Source organism: Cucurbita maxima, unplaced genomic scaffold (genome assembly GCF_002738345.1).
Source record: "Cucurbita maxima cultivar Rimu unplaced genomic scaffold, Cmax_1.0 Cma_Scf00047, whole genome shotgun sequence".
NCBI lineage: Eukaryota > Viridiplantae > Streptophyta > Magnoliopsida > Cucurbitales > Cucurbitaceae > Cucurbita > Cucurbita maxima.
The window spans coordinates 976,946-996,674 of NW_019272063.1; the positions used below are offsets into that span (position 1 = coordinate 976,946).

Sequence of the window (19,729 nt, forward strand, 5' to 3'; positions counted from 1 at the left end):
CATTCCATTGTTTCGATATCTTATAACTGCAAAATTTGTTGAGTTTCTTGATCCATATCCAGCATAGTCTTGTAATCTCAGAAGTTGAAGATGCAGTTGTTCATCGTGGAGTATTTGATGGGGATTTTCTGCTGACTCCATTGAAGGTACTTGTTAAATGGGAGTTTTATTTTGTGTTCGTAGTTTTGGATGTTTGGTAGGGCTTGTCCATTTTGTGGGTGTTCTAAATTTGGTGTGATGAAATTGTGTATGTTGNCCCTCAAATTCACTATCACCAGGTCCGCGGATGGCGAATTGCCATTCAAATATATTATCCTGAAAAACCAACATTAGCCTTAGAATCAACAGAAAGATGTTCGACAGAAGCCTTAAATTCTAAAGTAATTAAGAAAATAAAATTATGCAGATAATACCAGAACTGGTGTTCATTTTTTTTTCCTTTTTCCAGATGCAATTATGTCGATACAATTATGAGAATACCATATGATGCATGACGACATATGCAAATTCTGGACCCAGTCGAGATACCTACGCAATTATTAACATAACTAGAGAGAGCAAGGGTTTAAAACAAATTACTGCCCCAATTTTTCAATTTTCAGCTGTCCAAAAATTTCCAAACATTCAAAACTGGAATGAAATGCACAAAAACTCGTTAATATTTCCATTTTCATCCTTAGAACCCTAGAAATTCATATGCAAGCAACGGCAGACACCAGCAGATTTGAACTATAAAATAACGTCAAATTAATACTTAAATTCAACCACAAGAACACGCGCATCAGACCATTCGAATAGTCGGAAACAATCATAGTGAATCAATTCATTCAACAAAAATACGAAAAACCATTAAAATGTAAACAGAACAAAAAAAAAAAAAAAAAAAAAACCGCTAGGGTAAGTTTCAAAATAGACATGGAAATCCAGGGAAATTCAAAAGCAACGAACCTCGAGAGGCAGACTCATGAAATCATCAGAAGGATTAGCCTGCATCTCCTTGACCTCCCGAAGGATCCTCTTCACCGCAGGGTTCTTCAAATTGTACTTATCCTCCGCCATATCTTTTCAAATAACTCGCAGATCCGATCCGACTGCAACCGCCACCCGATCACGAGACGAAAAATTATCCGATCGAGAACGGTGAAAAAAAAAAACTCAACCCAAAACCAGACGAGAGGATTTGAATCGAAATCAAAGCCAATCCGTAGAGATTGAACGGGAACAGCAATTTATTGGCACAAAGGAAGGGGAGCGAAAGAACAAAAGTCGGCTATTAACACGCCACGTCATTTTTTGCTTGTTCGTTGACGTGTCTTCCATTTATTGGCTCGTGAAAAGTAACTAGTTTGTTTTCTTTTTTCAGTTAAATTAACAAATTATGGCTAATTTATATATCTATAATTGAACCTAACTTAATGGCAATTAAAACGTATTTATCTATATTTATATTTATTGTTTAATTTTTTTTAAATGATATGTAATTCAAATATTTAATATTGCAACGTTTATGAAAGTTTGAGGCCAAACTCGTAAATTTTATAAATAAACAATAATTTTTTTCTCTAATATTAAGAATATATGTGATGGTATAATTATTATTAGTTATAAAATATCAGTTAATATTTTTTTTCCGTGTTTTTAGGAGTAGGTTAATAATATATTTTATTTTATTGTTAGCGTATATTTCATCTTATTTTAAAATTTTAGTTAATAATATATTTTATATTATTTTCGAGATTTATTTAGTAATATATTTTATTTTATTTTTAAGAATTAGTCGATAGCTTGTATATTTAAACGAACATTAATGTCATTTTTATTTGAAATTTATGAAGATGGTACAATATCATTAAAGGCTCAGGACTATGTTAGACCATTTATAAGCTGAAATTTATATGGGTAAAAAAATTTAAAGCCTAAGTTAAAATTGTAACACTTATTAAAGTTTGAGGGTACAATTTGGTATAATTTACAGTTTATGGTAAAAATTTTAAGGTGAATTTTGATTTTTTTTTATCTTTAATTAAAAACAAGTAATTTATGTAATTATTTTTGAATTCAAGAAAATATTAGATAAAAGAAAATTGGATTAAGGGTTTTTTAAACCAAAGCCTCCCTACATAAACCCTAATTACATTTAGGGAAATTAAAACATTTATTTCATAAAGTGGGGGCAAAATTAGATAATTTAAAATTTCGCGGGTATTCGTTGCAAAAATAAAATATTTCGATATTTTTTATGTTTGGCTAATGCCCTGGTCACTAAAACGGCGTCGTTCTTTCACACAGAGTGAAAACGGCGTCGGATTTGCCGTGGTGGACTGCCTCAAAAATTTATGTATTGCGCATTTTAAAAATATTTGCTTCAAAACGCATCGTTCGATTCTATTTTCTCAGCCCATTTCTTTCTTAATCGTTTCGCTGTTGTTGTATTGCTCTTCTTCTTGTAGACTGAAAAAAGAAGAATTACAGAAATTCCCCATGAAAATTTCGGAGCTCCTTCCAAGAATCTAAACCTATAATCTTCATCCTCGGCCACACTTTGTTAGTTTCCATTCCATTGTTTCGATATCTTATAACTGCAAAATTTGTTGAGTTTCTTGATCCATATCCAGCATAGTCTTGTAATCTCAGAAGTTGAAGATGCAGTTGTTCATCGTGGAGTATTTGATGGGGATTTGCTGCTGACTCCATTGAAGGTACTTGTTAAATGGGAGTTTTATTTTGTGTTCGTAGTTTTGGATGTTTGGTAGGGCTTGTCCATTTTGTGGGTGTTCTAAATTTGGTGTGATGAAATTGTGTATGTTGCTTCTGTAGTTCAATTGTATTCTGGGAGTTTCAATGAAACTGAATTGGAGTTATTCGTAATGAACAGAGATGCATTGTGAATTTTGAGAGGTCAGGATTTCATAGGTGCAGAAGAGAATTTCTGACTTTCTGCTACTCCCCATCTGGATGAATTCTGTGGCTCCTTCAGTTCAATAGGTCTGGGATTTTTCGATTTATTACTTTGGTCTGCGGTTCTCTGTGGCTTAGGGTCAGAATATAATTCATGTTCACTTTGTCTTTGGCGTTTCTTTGTGTACTTCGTGATATTTATGAGCATTCAGCCGTGTTATACTATTGCTGCATTAGTATCTGTTCTTCTTTCTTCAAGAGCTTTGGATTGGCTTGGATCATTTGGGAGGGAACTGGAGGACATGGCTCGGGAGGGGCAGTTTTTCTTAACTCACTCAAGTATTTTTCATTGGTTTGCTTGAGTGGGACATGGCTTGAGGGAGGGTTTTGCTGAATATCCCTAACTTCAGCTGGGAAAGAGGAGCACTTTGAGGGATATGGGTCGGGGGAGGAAATTCATCTGTGTATGACCGTGATTATGAGAACCAAAGTAAATTACAGGTCAGAGAGGGAGAATTTATAGAGGAAGAGGTTTGAAGTTGGAGTGTATAGATGAAGAGGTGGGAAGTTGGACCTTAAGAGAGTATATGTCATCTGGTTTGTTTTGGTTTTCTTATTTCAATTTGTTCAAAAGACGGAATAACCCCTTGGTATATCTAGATGATCACTTGAGAGTTCTTTAGGTAGAGGATCAACCGCGAGGATGAAGAAATATTCTTCGTTTCAAAGTCATGGAACTTCTAGATAATTTGAGAGCTTCAAGACCTAACAGAATTTTCTGTCTCTTCTAATATTTGTAGTTTGTTCTTCGTTTGGGTGCTTTGTTCTTCTTTAGCTTCTTTAGAAGTTTGTATAGGTTGGATTTCTTTTTAGATTTTTGTAATATGGATTGTGTATTATGTATATATTCCTTATTTATATTTGTAATATTTCTATCCTTATTGGTTGGTCTTTCTTCTATATAAGATGACCTCGTATTTGTTTCACGAGTAAGAAGAAATCAAAAGTATTAATTTTATTCCCTAAATTCAAGTTTGTCTCTAAGCATATTTTTATCTTTTCATTTATCAATGGATTGTCTATTCTTGTCAAATTGAGTATCACACAACTAACATAAAACACATGTCTTCGACTAAAAGGTCAAATACTCGAATTCCCACCCTACTTATTGTTGAACTCAATGAATAGTTTGTTCTTGTTTTAAAAAAATGAAATAGATGGAAGATCAAGCCAATTGAAAGATATTCAGTCCTCTTTTCCTTGTAATATTTATCTTGCTAATATAACTATTATTCCTTTAACAAATGTGTTTCAAAGTGTTATTTACTTTGAAATTGTTGATCTGGCCAATTATTTGTATTTGAGTAACAAATGTGTTTCAAAGTGTTATTTACTTTGAAATTGTTGATCTGGCCAATTATTTGTATTTGAGGTGATTATTGGTGAAAATTTGATTCTTCTTCTGTAGGTTCTATGACTAATATGGCTCTTCGAAAGTTTGTTTATGGTGATACACCTTCCATTAACTTGAAACGTTCAAGTCTCCCCATTAAGGCGCATAAAGTTTGTTTATGGTGATACACCTTCCATTAACTTGAAACGTTCAAGTCTCCCCATTAAGGCGCATCAACAAACTCGATTTGAAGAACTTGAAACTAACCAGACATCGGAGCCTGATGTAGAAATTGACCTTAGAGAAGTTTATTTTCTTATCATGCACTTTCTTTCATCTGGGCCATGTCATAGAACTTGTGGGCTGCTCTGGGATGAGCTTTTTGAACATCAGCTTTTACCCCGACGATATCATGCTTGGTTTTCTAGAAATGGGATGCAAAGTGGGCATGAAAATGACGATGGCTCGTCATTTCCTTTAAAGTACCAGCACTTGGTGGAGAGGTATGCATATCTCAATTAGTGTTGCATAATTCTTTTAGGCATGAATCCGTGGATATCAAAGCAATCAATTTTGCATTTCTTTAGCTTTGGTTTAAGCACCACAATATGTGTTTTTGGCAGTAAATGCANTTTGGGCCCCACTTTTTTTTTTTTTTTTTTTTTTTTTTTTTTTTTGGTGAATGTTCTTAGATTAGTAATGAAAAACTTATTGAAAGAGAAAAGGGAAAAATACCGTGCTTTTAGTTCTTACTTGCTTCTTCCATTGTTCATTGTTGAATTTGATTCAAAGCATGCACAAGTAAATCTATCTTGTAATGTTATTTTTTCATAGCCTTCCATGGTAAGACTATTATTATGTTGTTGTTACCCTTAAAGGTATTCACATGTCGATAAGGACCACCTGATAAAACTTTTGAAGCAATTGATGCTTAGCAAGGCCTCTCCATCTGGAGGTATGAATGGTGCAATTGCTCCAAATGCAGCTGACGTGCCTACATTATTAGGAACGGGCACATTTTCACTTCTGAGCTGTAAGTGATATTCACTTGCGCCTTTTTTTTCTTTTCAAAGTGTTGTTGTGTTATGCTGTGTAATGGAATTTTTGGAGACTATTAGTGAAGTGTATTTACGTTATTATAGCAACAGTGACTTCTTATTCTGTTTTTGGTCATTATCCAACTATTTACTTGAAAGTTCTAGACTTACCCTTCTATCTTTGTTTTGTGAAGATACTGTTCGTTTATTTTATATGAAAAATTCTTGATCCCCAGATGATAAAAATGAGGGAGCTAGCAAGCCAAGTGGTCCCCCAGCACACATGCGTTGGCCTCATATGAAAGCTGATTCTGTTCGTGGATTAAGTTTGAGAGAAATTGGAGGTGGTTTCTCCCGACATCAACGTGCACCTTCTGTACGTGCAGCATGTTATGCAATTGCTAAGCCATCAACAATGGTGCAGAAAATGCAAAACATAAAGAGGCTACGAGGGCATCGGAATGCTGTCTATTGTGGTAACTCTCTATAATAAGAAACATGAGCTACATTTGACTTGTCTGCTAGTTGATTTTTCTCCTCCTTAGCATGAATATCTGAGATAGCTTATGTACATCTTTATTAATCTCATGGGAATGTGCCTTATTTGACCACATGCCATCAGGAATCGATAAGATATTCAATATTCAGTATACATTTGATAAGGGTACTTGAGGAGGAATAAGTTTCGAAAACCTCTTGCCCTCTCTTTTCCGTTGGCTTGGGGATTTGTGATCTTTTCCCAACAAAACATTGTCTTCCAAGTTTTTAGATATAGAGATTCCAGGAAGATGATCAATCAGTTCTTTCTCCATTTGCTTTGTTGTAAGAAGGCTCTTCTTGTGGCTTGCAGGGGTTGGTTTGTGGAGTGAGAGAAATAATAGAATCTTGAGGGACTTAGAGAATCTCTAGTGATGTTTGTTCCACAATTAGGTTCTATGTTTTCCTTTTGGCATTGGTGTCAGGTTTTTTTTTGTAATTTCTCATTAGATCTTCTTTTGCATGATTGAAATCCATTTCTTTTGTTGGGTTCCTGTAACAGCTCAAGCCCACCGCTAGCAAATGTTGTCCTCTTTGGGCTTTCCCTCAAGGTTTTAAAATACGTCTACTAGGGGAGGGTTTCCACACCCTTATAAGAAATATTTTGTTTCCCTCTCCAACCGATGTGGGATCTCACAATCCATCCCTTTGGGGGCCAGCATCCCGTATTAACAATCGGAGGATTTCATTAGAAATCATCACCATATCTGATGGTGGAGCGTCACTAACTTTTATCTCCTCAAGATTGAATAAAATACCCACAAATACTATCTATCCACCTGAGCTAACCACTGTTTCATATTATTTCTTTGTCTAGCCAATGATTCACTTTTCTTTTAACTTTTTACAGCAATTTTTGATCGCATGGGAAGATATGTGATAACTGGATCAGATGATCGCCTTGTAAAGATTTGGTCAATGGATACTGCATATTGCTTGGCAAGCTGCCGAGGACATGAGGTGAGATTTAATTACTTATAACACCTGACAATTCAGAATTTCTTGAGTAGAGTGTGCTTATATGTTGCTCAATTTTTTGCTTCAAAAACACCTGACAATTCAGAATTTCTTGAGTAGAGTGTGCTTATATGTTGCTCAATTTTTTGCTTCAAAAGGGTGATATCACTGATCTGGCTGTAAGTTCTAACAATGCTGTGGTGGCATCATCTTCAAATGATTTTGTTATCCGTGTTGTAAGTTCACTTAAACGACAGGCTTATTTCTGTTTACTTCTATATTGTTGAAAAATCGACCTTTACTTGTCTTCCCTTGTGGTATGTTATAGTGGCGCTTGCCTGATGGGCTACCAATTTCAGTCTTGCGAGGACATACTGGTGCTGTTACTGCCATTGCCTTCAGTCCCAGAGCTGCATATCAGCTTCTTTCGTAAGGCTGACTCTTTTTTATCTTTTGGNTTAGCTTTTGAAGTTTTTTTTTTTTTTTTTTTTTTTTTTTTTCCCTGAAAAGAAGCATACTTTATATGATGATTTAAAAGTTACAAATGTATTCAAGTTACAAGGGAGGAGTAGAAATGGGATCCTTCTATCCAAAGATTCATCAAAGTTGCAATTTGATGATTAAAAAGTTTCAGATATGTTCTAGTGACAAGGGAGGAGTCAAAATAAGATCCCTTCTATCTAAAGAGTTATCAAAGTTGCAAAAAAGCCCCTCAATTGACAAATATCATTTGAGGAATAGTTAGCAAAAACAAAAGATCGAGAACACTGCCAAAATGCTTTAAACTTGGCTGCATCTCTATCATTGCACTCAAGAAATTTGTGTTAAAAATATCCTTTGGTTTTTTGGACTAAATTCCACATTTTTCCTTATCATCTTTGGTTTTGGACTTGAGCCTGACAACACCACATAGGAGCTGAAAGATATCAATCATGGATTCTTTATTGAACAACCAATACATATAACATATTTTTTTGAAATGGGAAACAGTTTTTATCAATGAAATAATACAACATATTAAAAGATTGGAATATGGGGTTCCAGCAATTCCACGAATCTGACCTGAGGAAAGGATTCCCTTATGAAAAGCTTATGAGCTGCAGTCTAAAAATTAATTTTTGCATATAATCACTAGAAAATGAAACATGTGTACTTTTTGTATGAAATCATTTTGTAGGATTTCTCTTTTTTGTGTAGATCGTCAGATGATGGAACATGTAGGATATGGGATGCTCGGAGCTCTTCTCAGAGTGCTCCTGTGTAGATCGTCAGATGATGGAACATGTAGGATATGGGATGCTCGGAGCTCTTCTCAGAGTGCTCCTCGGATTTATGTTCCAAGACCTTTGGACTCTGTGACTGGTTGGCCATTTTTTTGTTATTATTGATACCATTGATATCTTGTTTTTTTTTAAACTTATTTTGCAATGAATTTTAGCTGCAGCAAGAAACAGCGTCTCTTCCGTGAGTACTCTTCCTCAGAGCCATCAAATATTTTGCTGTGCATTTAATGCTTGTGGAACTATTTTTGTTACTGGTAGTTCTGACACTTTAGCCAGGGTAAAATTACTTGTTTTCTTCAAATAATATCTTATTCTTCTTTAAACCCTTGGATGTTTTTCGTGCGTAGTTTCAAGCTTTGAAGTAAGGATAAGTTCCTATCGATAAAGGTGTACTTGATTAACTAATCTTTATATGATCTTTTATCAAGCAGGTATGGAGTGCCTATAAAGGAAATAATGATAACCCTGACCAACCAAATCATGAGATTGATGTGTTGGCTGGCCATGAGAATGATGTCAACTATGTGCAATTCAGGTCTTATTTTCTTATTGTACGTTCTTTTATATTATTAGAAGTTTCATGCTAATCTACTCTTGCTACATTTCTGCAGTGGATGTGCAGTAGCGTCAAGATTTACAACAACTGACATTGCGAAGGAAGACAATGTTCACAAGTTCAAAAACTCCTGGTACGTTTTGCCACTTCTGGTGGGTAAAAAGACGAGCTAGAAGATATAATTGGGTTATAGGAAATATTGTTGACAACTGCTGATAATTTTGTTTGCTTTTTGCCTGCTTTGTTTTTTAACTCCTATGCTATTCAATTTGAAATTTTGTAGTCCTTGTAATAAGGTTTTAGGACTTCCAAGTTTTATTATCATGCTTTGTCAAAAGTACTTCTCTGACTTGCATATTGTGACCATCGTTATATAGTATTCCTTGATTTTGCGTGACTGTTTTCCATTTCTTGCCCATTAGGTGCATTATTGGGTGAAACCCACTCAGTTCTTCACCAAATTGGTGGATAAGTCTATTGAGAGACCGTCGGTATACATATGCATGATATAAAGATCCATAATTTTTGTAAAATTTGACCAAGGAGCCAGAGGATTGAAAAATTGCTTGTGGATAGAAAATGGAAAATACTTTATGGGTTTAGTAGTTAAATAAGAAAATAAAAGATAGATTGTGCATTTTTCCTTATTTATCAAGCATCTTTACCCTAAGTTAATTCCTTGTTGTGGTTCCAGGTTCACTTACGACAATATAGTTACTTGTTCTCGTGATGGCAGTGCAATTATTTGGGTTCCAAGATCACGTAGGTCACATGTAAGTTTTTAAGCGACACCTTGCCTTTTATGCTGGTGTCTACTCCTTAATTTGGTTGAATAGGTTTCTTTTTTGGGTGTATTTAATATAGTTGTTATATATATCTCTCTCATTTCTATTGACATACCTTTCAATTTTTTGTTTCAGGGGAAGGTTGGCCGCTGGACCCGTGCATACCATTTAAAAGTGCCACCTCCACCCATGCCTCCACAGCCTGCTCGAGGCGGTCCTCGTCAGAGGATTCTTCCTACTCCTCGTGGTGTAAATATGATAATTTGGAGTCTAGACAATCGTTTTGTCTTAGCAGCTATAATGGGTCAGCATTTTCTCTAACCTCTCTATCAAATATATAGAGAGTATGTAGAATACCTTTTTAATATATTATGTTTCCTACTCGAAGCTTGAAAAAAAAAACCATTGATTGTAAATGTGATGCAGATTGTAGAATTTGTGTTTGGAATGCTTCTGATGGAAGCTTAGTGCACTCTTTGACTGGTCATACTGAATCTGTAAGTGGTTTATTTAGTTGCAAATTTTCTGGTAACATGTTCACATCATTTTTTTCTTCAGAAAGTTTAAGAGTGATTTCTGTGAAGTTCTATCTAGTAGTCCTATCTCGTAGTTGTGATATATACATTTCTTCATAAGATGGTCGTGGCATTATATGTAATTTGCACAGTGACATGCGTGAATTACTTGCGAAATATCGTATGCCAAGAATACTCAGTATATGATGATGTAAGGATCATCATCACACTTATGTTCAGGTCCTCACAGTGACATGCGTGTAATTTTTATTTCGGTTTGTGACATGAACTTGAATTTAGATTTTATGACTCATTTAAGCAGACCATCTTTGGTTAAAACTGGCCAGTATAACGAATCTTTAGACTAATAGCCAGGAACTAACATTCCCGAAACTAAGTAATGCAATACCTCACCCTAATTGTAGATCATCTTTTTCTTTAAGCAAATTGGATTGCTAATATATCCGCCTCATGAAATGAAGAAAATAATTGTATATACTAAATAATATTAGCAGTTTCATTTATTGCTTATTGCATTATGAATCCTAAAGATATCCATTTTTCAATTGTAAGTTCTGATAAGATCACTCCATATCCCTGACAGACGTATGTACTCGATGTTCATCCTTCTAATCCAAGGATTGCTATGAGTGCTGGATATGATGGGAAAACAATAGTTTGGGATGTGAGTTTTTGGGTCCCCTTCAGTATTTCGTTTGAAGCCTTTCTATTTCCTACTTTTTCACGAGGACTTTCATTATATATAATGTTATTTGATTTTAGATTTGGGAAGGCACACCAATTCGGATATATGAAATTTCTCATTTCAAACTGGTCGATGGCAAGTTTTCATCGTAAGTTCATACTGCACGTTGCGAAATTGATCCTCATATGCTTGATTCTCTCTAACTTAATGTGAAATTGATCCTCACCTTTTGATATCTGAGCTGATTTTGCATATGTGCATTTGTTTTGTTCTTCATATTGAGATGTTCTTAATGCAATGGATGAGTTTTTCTCTGTATCCCTTAAGTAATTTTTATACTAAAATGTCTTAGTTTTGTTTCTGTGATATAGAGATGGGACATCAATTATACTTTCAGATGATGTTGGACAGCTATATATATTAAGCACAGGGCAAGGAGAATCCCAACAGGATGCCAAGTATGATCAGGTACTTAAGAACATTGATATTTTGTTGAGCTCTGCTTTGTTTCCTTCACGATCCCATATTTTGCTAATGTTTTGAATACTGATTGTCTTGCCTTTACTGCAGTTCTTTCTCGGTGACTATCGCCCACTTATTCAGGATCCTTCTGGCAATGTCGTCGACCAGGTAGGAGAATACTATACGTTGCTATTAAGCATGCGACAAAGCAATTTCTAATGGTCTGTGATGATTATCTTGTGCATGCTTTACGTTGCTATTAAGCATGCGACAAAGCAATTTCTAATGGTCTGTGATGATTATCTTGTGCATGCTTCATACATGTGCTTCCTCTGCTTTCATGCCATCTCTGAAGTCTGAAATAATTTCTTCGCTGATTTCATTTTCCTGAGCTAGGATAGTATTAACCCATAATAAATGTGCACAAGACTGCATTAACCCAATTTTCATTTTCCTGAGCTAGGATAGTATTAACCCATAATAAATGTGCACAAGACTGCATTAACCCAATGAAGAACTTTGGTCAATAAATTATTGAAAAATCACCCAATGAATCAATTCCCCAGCCTTTAACATCATCTTTATATCCATATCATTTGGATGCCACATCCTCCACACACTCAACCAAGCTCTCTTGCTTGCTTAAGGGTCTTCGAGGGCTTAGAGGGCGCTTAGAAGGGTGAATGGTATCATGCTGATTTTAATTCATCTCTTTTTTGTGATTTTCGTTTTTTTTTTTTTTTCTCGGTTACAAGCTACTGGAGCTCTTTATCATTATTATTAACTGTAGTTCGATTTTTATGTAATCAGTTTTCTTTTCTTTTCTTTTGTCGTGTACTTTTATTTTATCTACGACGATATTTTATTATACTGAAACACCAACAATATTGGAGTCAGGAAACTCAACTCACTACTTACAGGCGGAATTTGCAAGATCTCCTTTCTGACTCAGGTTTGTCTCTTACTACTCCAACTGATATTGGTATATGTTTTCATGCAAGATCTCCTTTCTGACTCAGGTTTGTCTCTTACTACTCCAACTGATATTGGTATATGTTTTCAGTTTGGTATTAATTCATTGTGTTTTCTGCTTGTGTGATAAAAAATTGTAGGCATGATACCTTATCCAGAACCTTATCAGACTGCATACCAGCAAAGGCGTTTGGGTGCCATGGGTCTGGAATGGCGTCTATCCAGAACCTTATCAGACTGCATACCAGCAAAGGCGTTTGGGTGCCATGGGTCTGGAATGGCGTCCATCTTCTCTAAAAATTTCTGTTGGGCCCGACTTCAATCTCGACCCAGATTACCAATTGTTGCCTTTGATAGACTTGGACATTTTCTGTTGGGCCCGACTTCAATCTCGACCCAGATTACCAATTGTTGCCTTTGATAGACTTGGACATGTTGATTGAACCATTGCCTGAGATTGTAGATGCAATGGATTGGGGACCAGAAAATGAAGTACAAAGCGACGATACCGATTCAGAATATAATGTCCCTGAAGATTATTCTACTGGTGGGGAGCAAAGAACAAAGCGACGATACCGATTCAGAATATAATGTCCCTGAAGATTATTCTACTGGTGGGGAGCAAAGAAGTCTAAATTCGAACTGCTCAACTGATCCAGAATGCAGCTCTGAAGACACAGGGATCGACGATGCCCCTGCTGATGGTCTTCGAAGATCAAATAGGAAAAAACAGAAAGCAGACGTGAGTATTATATCTTTTTCCCCTGGAGTCTTTGCAATAAATATATTAATTTCCGCCAATAAAGTTTTCTTTCGACCAACATTTCAGATGGAGGTCATGACTTCTTCAGGAAGGCGTGTTAAAAGACGGAATATGGACGAGTATGAAGGTGATATAGTTAGGAGTTCCAGAAGCCAGAAGTCGAAATCTGGCCATAAGCCTTCCAAAAAGAAATCAGCATCTAAGTTGTTAAGACCTCAAAGAGCTGCTGCACGTAATGCCCGTAATTGGATATCATCATTTAAGGGAAAATCTACAGATGGAGAAGATGAATACAACTCGGGAGGTGATTGCTCAGAAAGTGAATCTACGTTAGAAGATTCAGACATCGAGAGCGATGAATACAAAAGGTCATTGCAAAACAGAAATAAGCATTCAAAAGGGAAAGAAGTATTTGTAGATGGAATCGAGGAGACAAAATCTCTTGATGTTCCTGAATCTCGTGTGGATGTTGGAAACCGAAAGAAGTTGATTCTTAAATTCTCCCTTCGGAATCGTTCCTGAATCTCGTGTGGATGTTGGAAACCGAAAGAAGTTGATTCTTAAATTCTCCCTTCGGAATCCGAATAAGGTCGATCCTCCTTTAAACACAACACTTACTTGTTCCAACATGGCTGTTGTGGCTAGCTCATCATCAAGGTCCCCAAAGGAAGATATTGAAACCAGTCAGATTCTTATGAGATCAGAGAGGCAATTTGGAAATACGGTCCCCAAAGGAAGATATTGAAACCAGTCAGATTCTTATGAGATCAGAGAGGCAATTTGGAAATACTGATGGACATTCTGATCTGACCGAGGTCTACACAAATGGGAACATAAGATGGGGAGGTTCCAGGGTTCGTTCATCGAAGCGCATAAGATTAGGCGAAACTATGCCTTCTGAGGCATATGCTGCAATGTCTAGTTCGCTTCCCGATGGCGATCATAATGAAAATGAGAACGACGTTCGTGAATCTTTAGAACAAGAAAATCATTTTGGTACTCCATCCCCCCATTCAAAGATGGAGAATTATTGTGCAGAGAAAATGGGCGATGGGGATGATGATGCTTCTGGGAAATCTCAGGAGGTTGTCAACGGTGGAGACGTTAAACGTGTCAACAGTAAGTCGAGTGATCATGATGATTCAAATAATTTGAATTTAATGTTTCCTTCAGATGCAACGACCACATCGGTTCAAAATGGGAGATGATTCAAATAATTTGAATTTAATGTTTCCTTCAGATGCAACGACCACATCGGTTCAAAATGGGACCACTGCTTCTGAGCAAACTGGAAATATTGCACCAATGCGTGCAAAGATCAGGTTGAGGAGTGTTTCTTTGGACCCTGAACATTCTCTGAAGCACAAAATAGAATCCTTGGATGAAAGCTCAAAGAATGATGAATACAATACGGTGTTCGGAAGCCCTCGGCATCTGAATGTGCTGCAGGAGGATGTCATGAATGGAGCTTATTCTGATCATAGAAATGATTGCCCACAAGATATAGATACTCCAAATGATGAAAAACTAATGTCAACCTTGTGCAACTCTGATGAGTTGCAAGCAGTAGAGACTAACAAAATGTTCACTGCTGTTTATAGAAGATCGAAGTCAAACAAAGGAAAGAGTAATGCAGAAAGCAACGGTTGTGGCTCAGGTGAAAATGCTTCGGGCAACATTAGTCTACCTGCTGAAGCAGACAGAAAGCAACGGTTGTGGCTCAGGTGAAAATGCTTCGGGCAACATTAGTCTACCTGCTGAAGCAGACGATCACAAAAGTATGCCTCGTAAGACACGATCTTTGAGGTTTAAGGATGCCTCATATGAACTAAATAATGTGGGTGATGATCTTAAATCGGACAAAGATCAGGAATCTGAACATAGATCAAGACGTTCTGCAAATTTTTCTGCAAACAGATCCCATATACCAAGTGAAGAGTGGGGATCAAGCTCAAGGATGACAGTTGGATCGAGATCCACTCGTAACAGGAGGAGTAGTTTTACTCAAGACATAAATCCTGTGGAAAGAAGAAGGTCGGTTCAATATGCCCGAAAAGGATCGTGGTTAATGATGCCCGCACATGAGGGTGGCTCCAGATATATACCCCAACTTGGGGACGAAGTTGCGTATTTGAGGCAGGTAAGTGATCATGGATAGTATTGTGCTGCCTGATTCTTACATTCCATCTTTTACTGAATGTTACTTTCCTGACAGGGCCATCAAGAATTGTGCTGCCTGATTCTTACATTCCATCTTTTACTGAATGTTACTTTCCTGACAGGGCCATCAAGAATACATAGATCACTGTTGTACAAATTACTGTCACACAAAAGACACCGGACCTTGGACCTCAATCCGAGGACCTGTACGAGCTGTTGAGTTCTGTAAGGTTGTCGAGCTTGTTTATTCTACTTCTGCAGGTTCTGGAGATAGTTGCTGTAAAATGCTACTCAAATTCATAGATCCTACTTCCCATGTCTACCTCCAATCTTTGAAGTTAACTCTGCCCGAGTTGACTAGTTTCCCTGACTTCTTAGTTGAAAGAACTCGGTTTGAAGCGGCAATGCAGAGGAATTGGACATTCAGGGATAAGTGCAAAGTGTGGTGGAAAAACGACGTCGGAGTAGATGGTAGTTGGTGGGATGGTCGGATTGTCTCCGTGCAGGCAAAATCTTCGGAGTATCCAGAAAGTCCTTGGGAGAGGTACACAATTAAGTATAGGAGTGATCCTGCAGAACCACATTTACATAGTCCTTGGGAGCTGTATGATACTGTTACTCAGTGGGATCAGCCTCGAATAGGCGATGAAAACAAGGCGAAGTTGTTAACTGCCTTCGACCAATTAACGTCGACTTCTATGCAGGTAGTCTGCTTCTTCAAGGTTATTGTGTTTTCTGTTTATATCCTTTTGATGGGTATAACCTGATGTTGTCCTTCAAATCTCAGGGTCGTTACGGGATTCAAGATTTGATGCTTCTCGCACGAAAGACACAATACAAGAACAGGTAGTTTCATGAATCCATTTGCTATCAATTTCTTGATCCATCTTCCGAGAAACTTACTCCCCAGACCCGTATATACGGTATTTGAATGTAATTTTGGCCTCTTGTACATGTATGAATAGGTTTCCTGTACCATTGTGCCTTGAGATAATCCAGGAAAGATTACAGAATGATTACTACCGAAGCTTGGAAGCTTTGAAGCATGACTTCATGGTAATGCTATCAAATTTCGAGTCATTCGTGGCAAAGAATGAAGACATGTCGAAGAAAATTAGACGATTGTCGGACTGGTTTAGTCGCAACATATCACCTTTGTAGATTCTTGTAAAATACGCCTCTTAGCATTCTAAGAATTTTGGTAGAAATTATTGGCCAATGTTAGGTTGAAGCTCACTTGGGCTATTTATCTTGATTGTAGATAATTCTTTTTCCCTATTTGATCATATCAATGCCTTTCATTCAAATCCTTAAGGAAATTAGAGAGGGAAAGATGGGGTGGAGGTGCCATCTTTCACCTGGATTCATTTGTGTATACAATACTCTATCTTTCACATCCACAGCAATAACAAATGAAAAATCAGTATTCAGCACTCCCAATTGCTCCGGTGGTTGATGCCTACAAATTAAGACCAATCTTTTTGTTCAATATTTTTTTAGTATGTCCATAGGTAAAGGGTTCAATATATATCAGAACTTTATGGTAATGATGATGAAATCTTCATAAAAATTAAGATCTATAAAATAAAACTTGGTTGAAGTTCGTAGTCCTCATCAACCCACATTGACAATCAGTACAATTGTACACCACATGCCAAAAAAGACGTCTTTAAGCATAAGATTGTTAAAAACACTTGATGACATACCAAGAGTCAATAAAACTTGGATTGCATGATGTAAACATATGTTCAGACATCAATCTCTCCACCTGTGACCACAATTTGGATTGCAGCAAACGAAGAATAATGTCATACCTTCCTCCCCTCTGGCAGTGGCCTGCATACAATTATGCAATGAGATCATGGCTAGATATAAGTATGAACATGATGAAATGATGCAAATCAAAATTGGTAACCTCTAGCAGCCTACAAAAATCCGACAAAAGAAGACTTTACATTTCATTCAAGAAAACCTTACCGGCGGTATTCACAACCCAATTAAGATAATGATGTGGCATGTAATTTAGAACAAACTACAACTTTTGGGAGTAAAGAACGAATGAAGCATGGGTTGGAAAATGTAACACTGATGAAATCAAGAGAGGGAAGAAGAAAGCTCAAGCCTAGCAACACAGAGTTAGGAAACAAAAAGGAAGTGAACCTGGAAGAAAACAGCTTCTCCATGGTTGCATTGAGCACATCGGACAGCTTTTGTGCGAGGGAGCGTTGGATCCGCAGCAACATCTTGCAGAACTTGAGTGCGTTCCCCTACGGCATGATGAATCTCATTCCTATAGACACAGTTATTGTCAGCAACTTCCTGCAAACAGAAATTTAAAACACAACATGAGAATTAATGGTCAGAATAAGGGGGAAGGAAACCATCAATTCCTAGAGATTAAAACATGTCAATACAAGGAAGGGGGAGTATCAGTAAGTCAAATCAGAAGAAAAGAAGGGAGGATATTGATCTCAGTGTACAGATACAGGTCTATCTTCCAGTAGGCAAATATAAAAGCTACTCGGCTACAAGAAAATAGAAAGGAAGTTTTCAACAATGATCCATCAGGAAAACATACATTGACTAGACGTAGAGAAAATATGCAACTCAATTAGTAAAGAATTTCAGAACGCAAATAAATTCAAAAGAACTGGGAAATCAAAAGCCACCCGTGAAGATTAACTTCAACAATTCCACGACCTAAGGGAGTGAGTTAACACTAATATCAATGAAAAAATGGCCCAAACTTGCATCGTTCAAAATTAAATTAGTAATACCATCCTAATAATTTTATAAAGGCTGAATTAACCGTCAGCACAAAAGTTATATTCTCTCACCTAGATTAAATGAAACGAGTAGCTGTTTCTACACATTTGTCTATATGTATATTCTTACTGATGGACATGCATATCTCCCACTAAGAACTGTAAGGGACCCGTTAGCATGCCATCAAAAGATGAGAATTAGTTAAATCATAATCTTCTTAAATTTTTCCTTCTTGAAAACTATTATACCGAAATGAACTACAAAAGCAACCAAGAACAATGGGAGTATGTCCTTCAAATTCAGAGAAGTTTAAGCTAACAACAGAGATGATAAGACGACAGGAACACTTAAACAGGGTGACGAGTGAAAGTGACAACCTTGAGTATCTGAAGGCATAATCACGAATCAGAACCAAATATCGTTGTCCTAGGTTAAAATTACTATAAAGCAAGGCAACTCACATCCAGAAGCAGAACGATATTTGATTTGAACTACAGAAAGAAAACGATAGCAAAAGGTTTCACCAGAGACCCAACAAATATATAGAGAGAACACCGTACTCGCAAGTCGTAAACTATTGAAAAGAAGGAGTTGGTTACCTGGTGATCACAGTTGCGACACGCATAGAGAAGAATCTTCTCATCCCTATCCTCCTTCGGATAGAGAATGTTGTTACTGCAACATAAGAATTTCCATATTCTCAATATTTTTCAACAACTAAAACTAATCAACACAGTAGAACAAGAGCCATATGCGACATTAAACCCTAACACATACCATTCCCGGCAAAACTTCATGGTACTCATCTTGCAGAAGATAGAAACACAAGAAACCCAGAACTAATACAGATCAACTTTCAGCTAGGGTTTTAGCAGCTGTTCAGCTGAAAATCAGAAGGAATCTGCGCAATAATCAAACGCTATTTTCAACAGAAAGAAAGAATTTGAGGAGTGGAATCACTGTAATGCTCAGTTAACGCATCTATCTGTAATCGGCTGCGGTTCTAGAAACGTCGATCAGGCGAAAGAGAAGAGTTTTCTTCCATTGGCGGGAGAAAGTGGAACTTTGACTGCTTACAGTTCTTGTAAATGGGCTTCGAATTCCGGAACTCAAATGATACTTTACTGGGCCAACAAATGGCCCAACTCAAACATAGGCCCAAATGCCATAAGCCCAAAATAAATTTAATGGATAAATGGCCACTATATATTAATATTAATTAGAACCCCTTAAATGAATTTAGGAAAAAAAAAAAATTTAAATTCAATGCACAAATTATCTCGTCTTTTGTGCATTTGAAAATATTTGGTTCGAAATCGGTTACACTTAGTGGTGTGGTGTGTTAATGTTGTTAAAATGTATATGTTTTGCTACTAAACATCGAGTATTACTACGACACTCTTAGCTTCACTAAACCTAATTACAGTGGTTTATTCAATTCATCCCTATATAAAGTCAAACGAGCAACAATTTGAGTAGGCCCGAGATGAATATTACTCTTAAATGAAACAATCGGCATCTTAAAGTCAGGGTAACGACAATTTTCATACCATCTTCCATTGTATGGTATACATGATATGTCAGTGTTTTGATCAATTTTTATAAAGAAAAATGCTTACAAATCTTAGGTGTAGATCAACGTTCGACTGAACCACTATAACTCGTGAACACGCTTTTTTTTTTTTTTATCCCTCTTCTACTCATGATTGTGTCGTTAGTTATAATATTTATTTGTCGTCGTTGTCATCTTCTTCAATCATCACCTGTCATGTAATACAAGAAAAAAACTTACATTCTAAAAATACTTTTAAAAGAGATAAAAATGAGTCTACAGATGCACCGATCATTAATGATTCTAAAATCACAAAGACAATGCTACACAATAAAGTACCTATATGCGAACGATTAATTTCACGTTAAAAGTTCATGCATGTCATAG

At 36.6% G+C, this 19,729-nt stretch overlaps 3 protein-coding genes across 4 annotated transcripts in view; 1 reads left to right on the plus strand and 2 right to left on the minus strand.

Annotated features, from left to right (window-relative positions):
* Positions 1-1,203, minus strand: part of LOC111470885 (ubiquitin-conjugating enzyme E2 32) — a 5,137-nt gene extending 3,934 nt beyond the window's left edge. The window contains exon 1 of the mRNA XM_023116539.1: positions 949-1,203. Within this exon, the coding sequence (XP_022972307.1) occupies positions 949-1,059 (111 nt within the window). The 5' untranslated portion in view covers positions 1,060-1,203. The remainder of the gene's footprint in view (positions 1-948) is intronic.
* A 1,180-nt stretch (positions 1,204-2,383) lies between these two features.
* Positions 2,384-16,457, plus strand: LOC111470881 (bromodomain and WD repeat-containing protein 1-like). The gene is made up of 33 exons (XM_023116534.1): positions 2,384-2,699; positions 2,876-2,985; positions 4,367-4,452; positions 4,520-4,794; positions 5,170-5,324; positions 5,565-5,804; positions 6,716-6,825; positions 6,981-7,058; positions 7,151-7,251; positions 8,087-8,184; positions 8,261-8,382; positions 8,537-8,640; positions 8,717-8,794; positions 9,356-9,434; positions 9,582-9,750; positions 9,873-9,943; positions 10,566-10,646; positions 10,745-10,815; positions 11,039-11,135; positions 11,238-11,297; positions 12,027-12,081; positions 12,242-12,287; positions 12,355-12,466; positions 12,534-12,648; positions 12,716-12,843; positions 12,931-13,332; positions 13,400-13,572; positions 13,640-14,068; positions 14,136-14,521; positions 14,589-15,004; positions 15,147-15,728; positions 15,812-15,870; positions 15,990-16,457. Exons 3-33 carry the CDS (start codon positions 4,372-4,374, stop codon positions 16,183-16,185), a joined length of 5,169 nt encoding a protein of 1,722 aa, XP_022972302.1. The 5' UTR covers positions 2,384-2,699; positions 2,876-2,985; positions 4,367-4,371; the 3' UTR covers positions 16,186-16,457.
* LOC111470884 (DNA-directed RNA polymerases II, IV and V subunit 9A) lies at positions 16,392-18,876 on the minus strand. 2 transcript variants are annotated; one of them, XM_023116538.1, is made up of 5 exons: positions 18,568-18,876; positions 18,390-18,465; positions 17,185-17,343; positions 16,731-16,860; positions 16,392-16,483 (listed from the first exon to the last, which is right to left on the minus strand). In XM_023116538.1, the coding sequence occupies exons 1-4, from the start codon at positions 18,594-18,596 to the stop codon at positions 16,780-16,782; spliced, it is 345 nt and encodes a 114-aa protein (XP_022972306.1). In that variant the 5' UTR covers positions 18,597-18,876; the 3' UTR covers positions 16,392-16,483; positions 16,731-16,779. The 2 variants fall into 2 exon arrangements, with proteins under 2 accessions (XP_022972306.1, XP_022972305.1); XM_023116537.1 differs by lacking the exon at positions 16,392-16,483 and having other exon boundaries at positions 16,562-16,860.
* Between the last annotated feature and the right edge of the window lie 853 nt (positions 18,877-19,729).

Excerpts from the sequence above, each read along its gene's own strand:
- LOC111470881 (XM_023116534.1), top strand. The coding sequence starts at position 4,372 with ATGACTAATATGGCTCTTCGAAAGTTTGTTTATGGTGATACACCTTCC. Across the intron at positions 8,641-8,716 it reads GTCAACTATGTGCAATTCAG|TGGATGTGCAGTAGCGTCAA; the intron begins GTCTTATTTTCT and ends ACATTTCTGCAG. Across the intron at positions 9,944-10,565 it reads TGACTGGTCATACTGAATCT|ACGTATGTACTCGATGTTCA; the intron begins GTAAGTGGTTTA and ends TATCCCTGACAG.
- LOC111470884 (XM_023116538.1), bottom strand. The coding sequence starts at position 18,596 with ATGAGTACCATGAAGTTTTGCCGGGAATG. Across the intron at positions 18,466-18,567 it reads ATGAAGTTTTGCCGGGAATG|TAACAACATTCTCTATCCGA; the intron begins GTATGTGTTAGG and ends CTTATGTTGCAG. Across the intron at positions 16,861-17,184 it reads GAGAAGCTGTTTTCTTCCAG|GCCACTGCCAGAGGGGAGGA; the intron begins GTTCACTTCCTT and ends AATTGTATGCAG.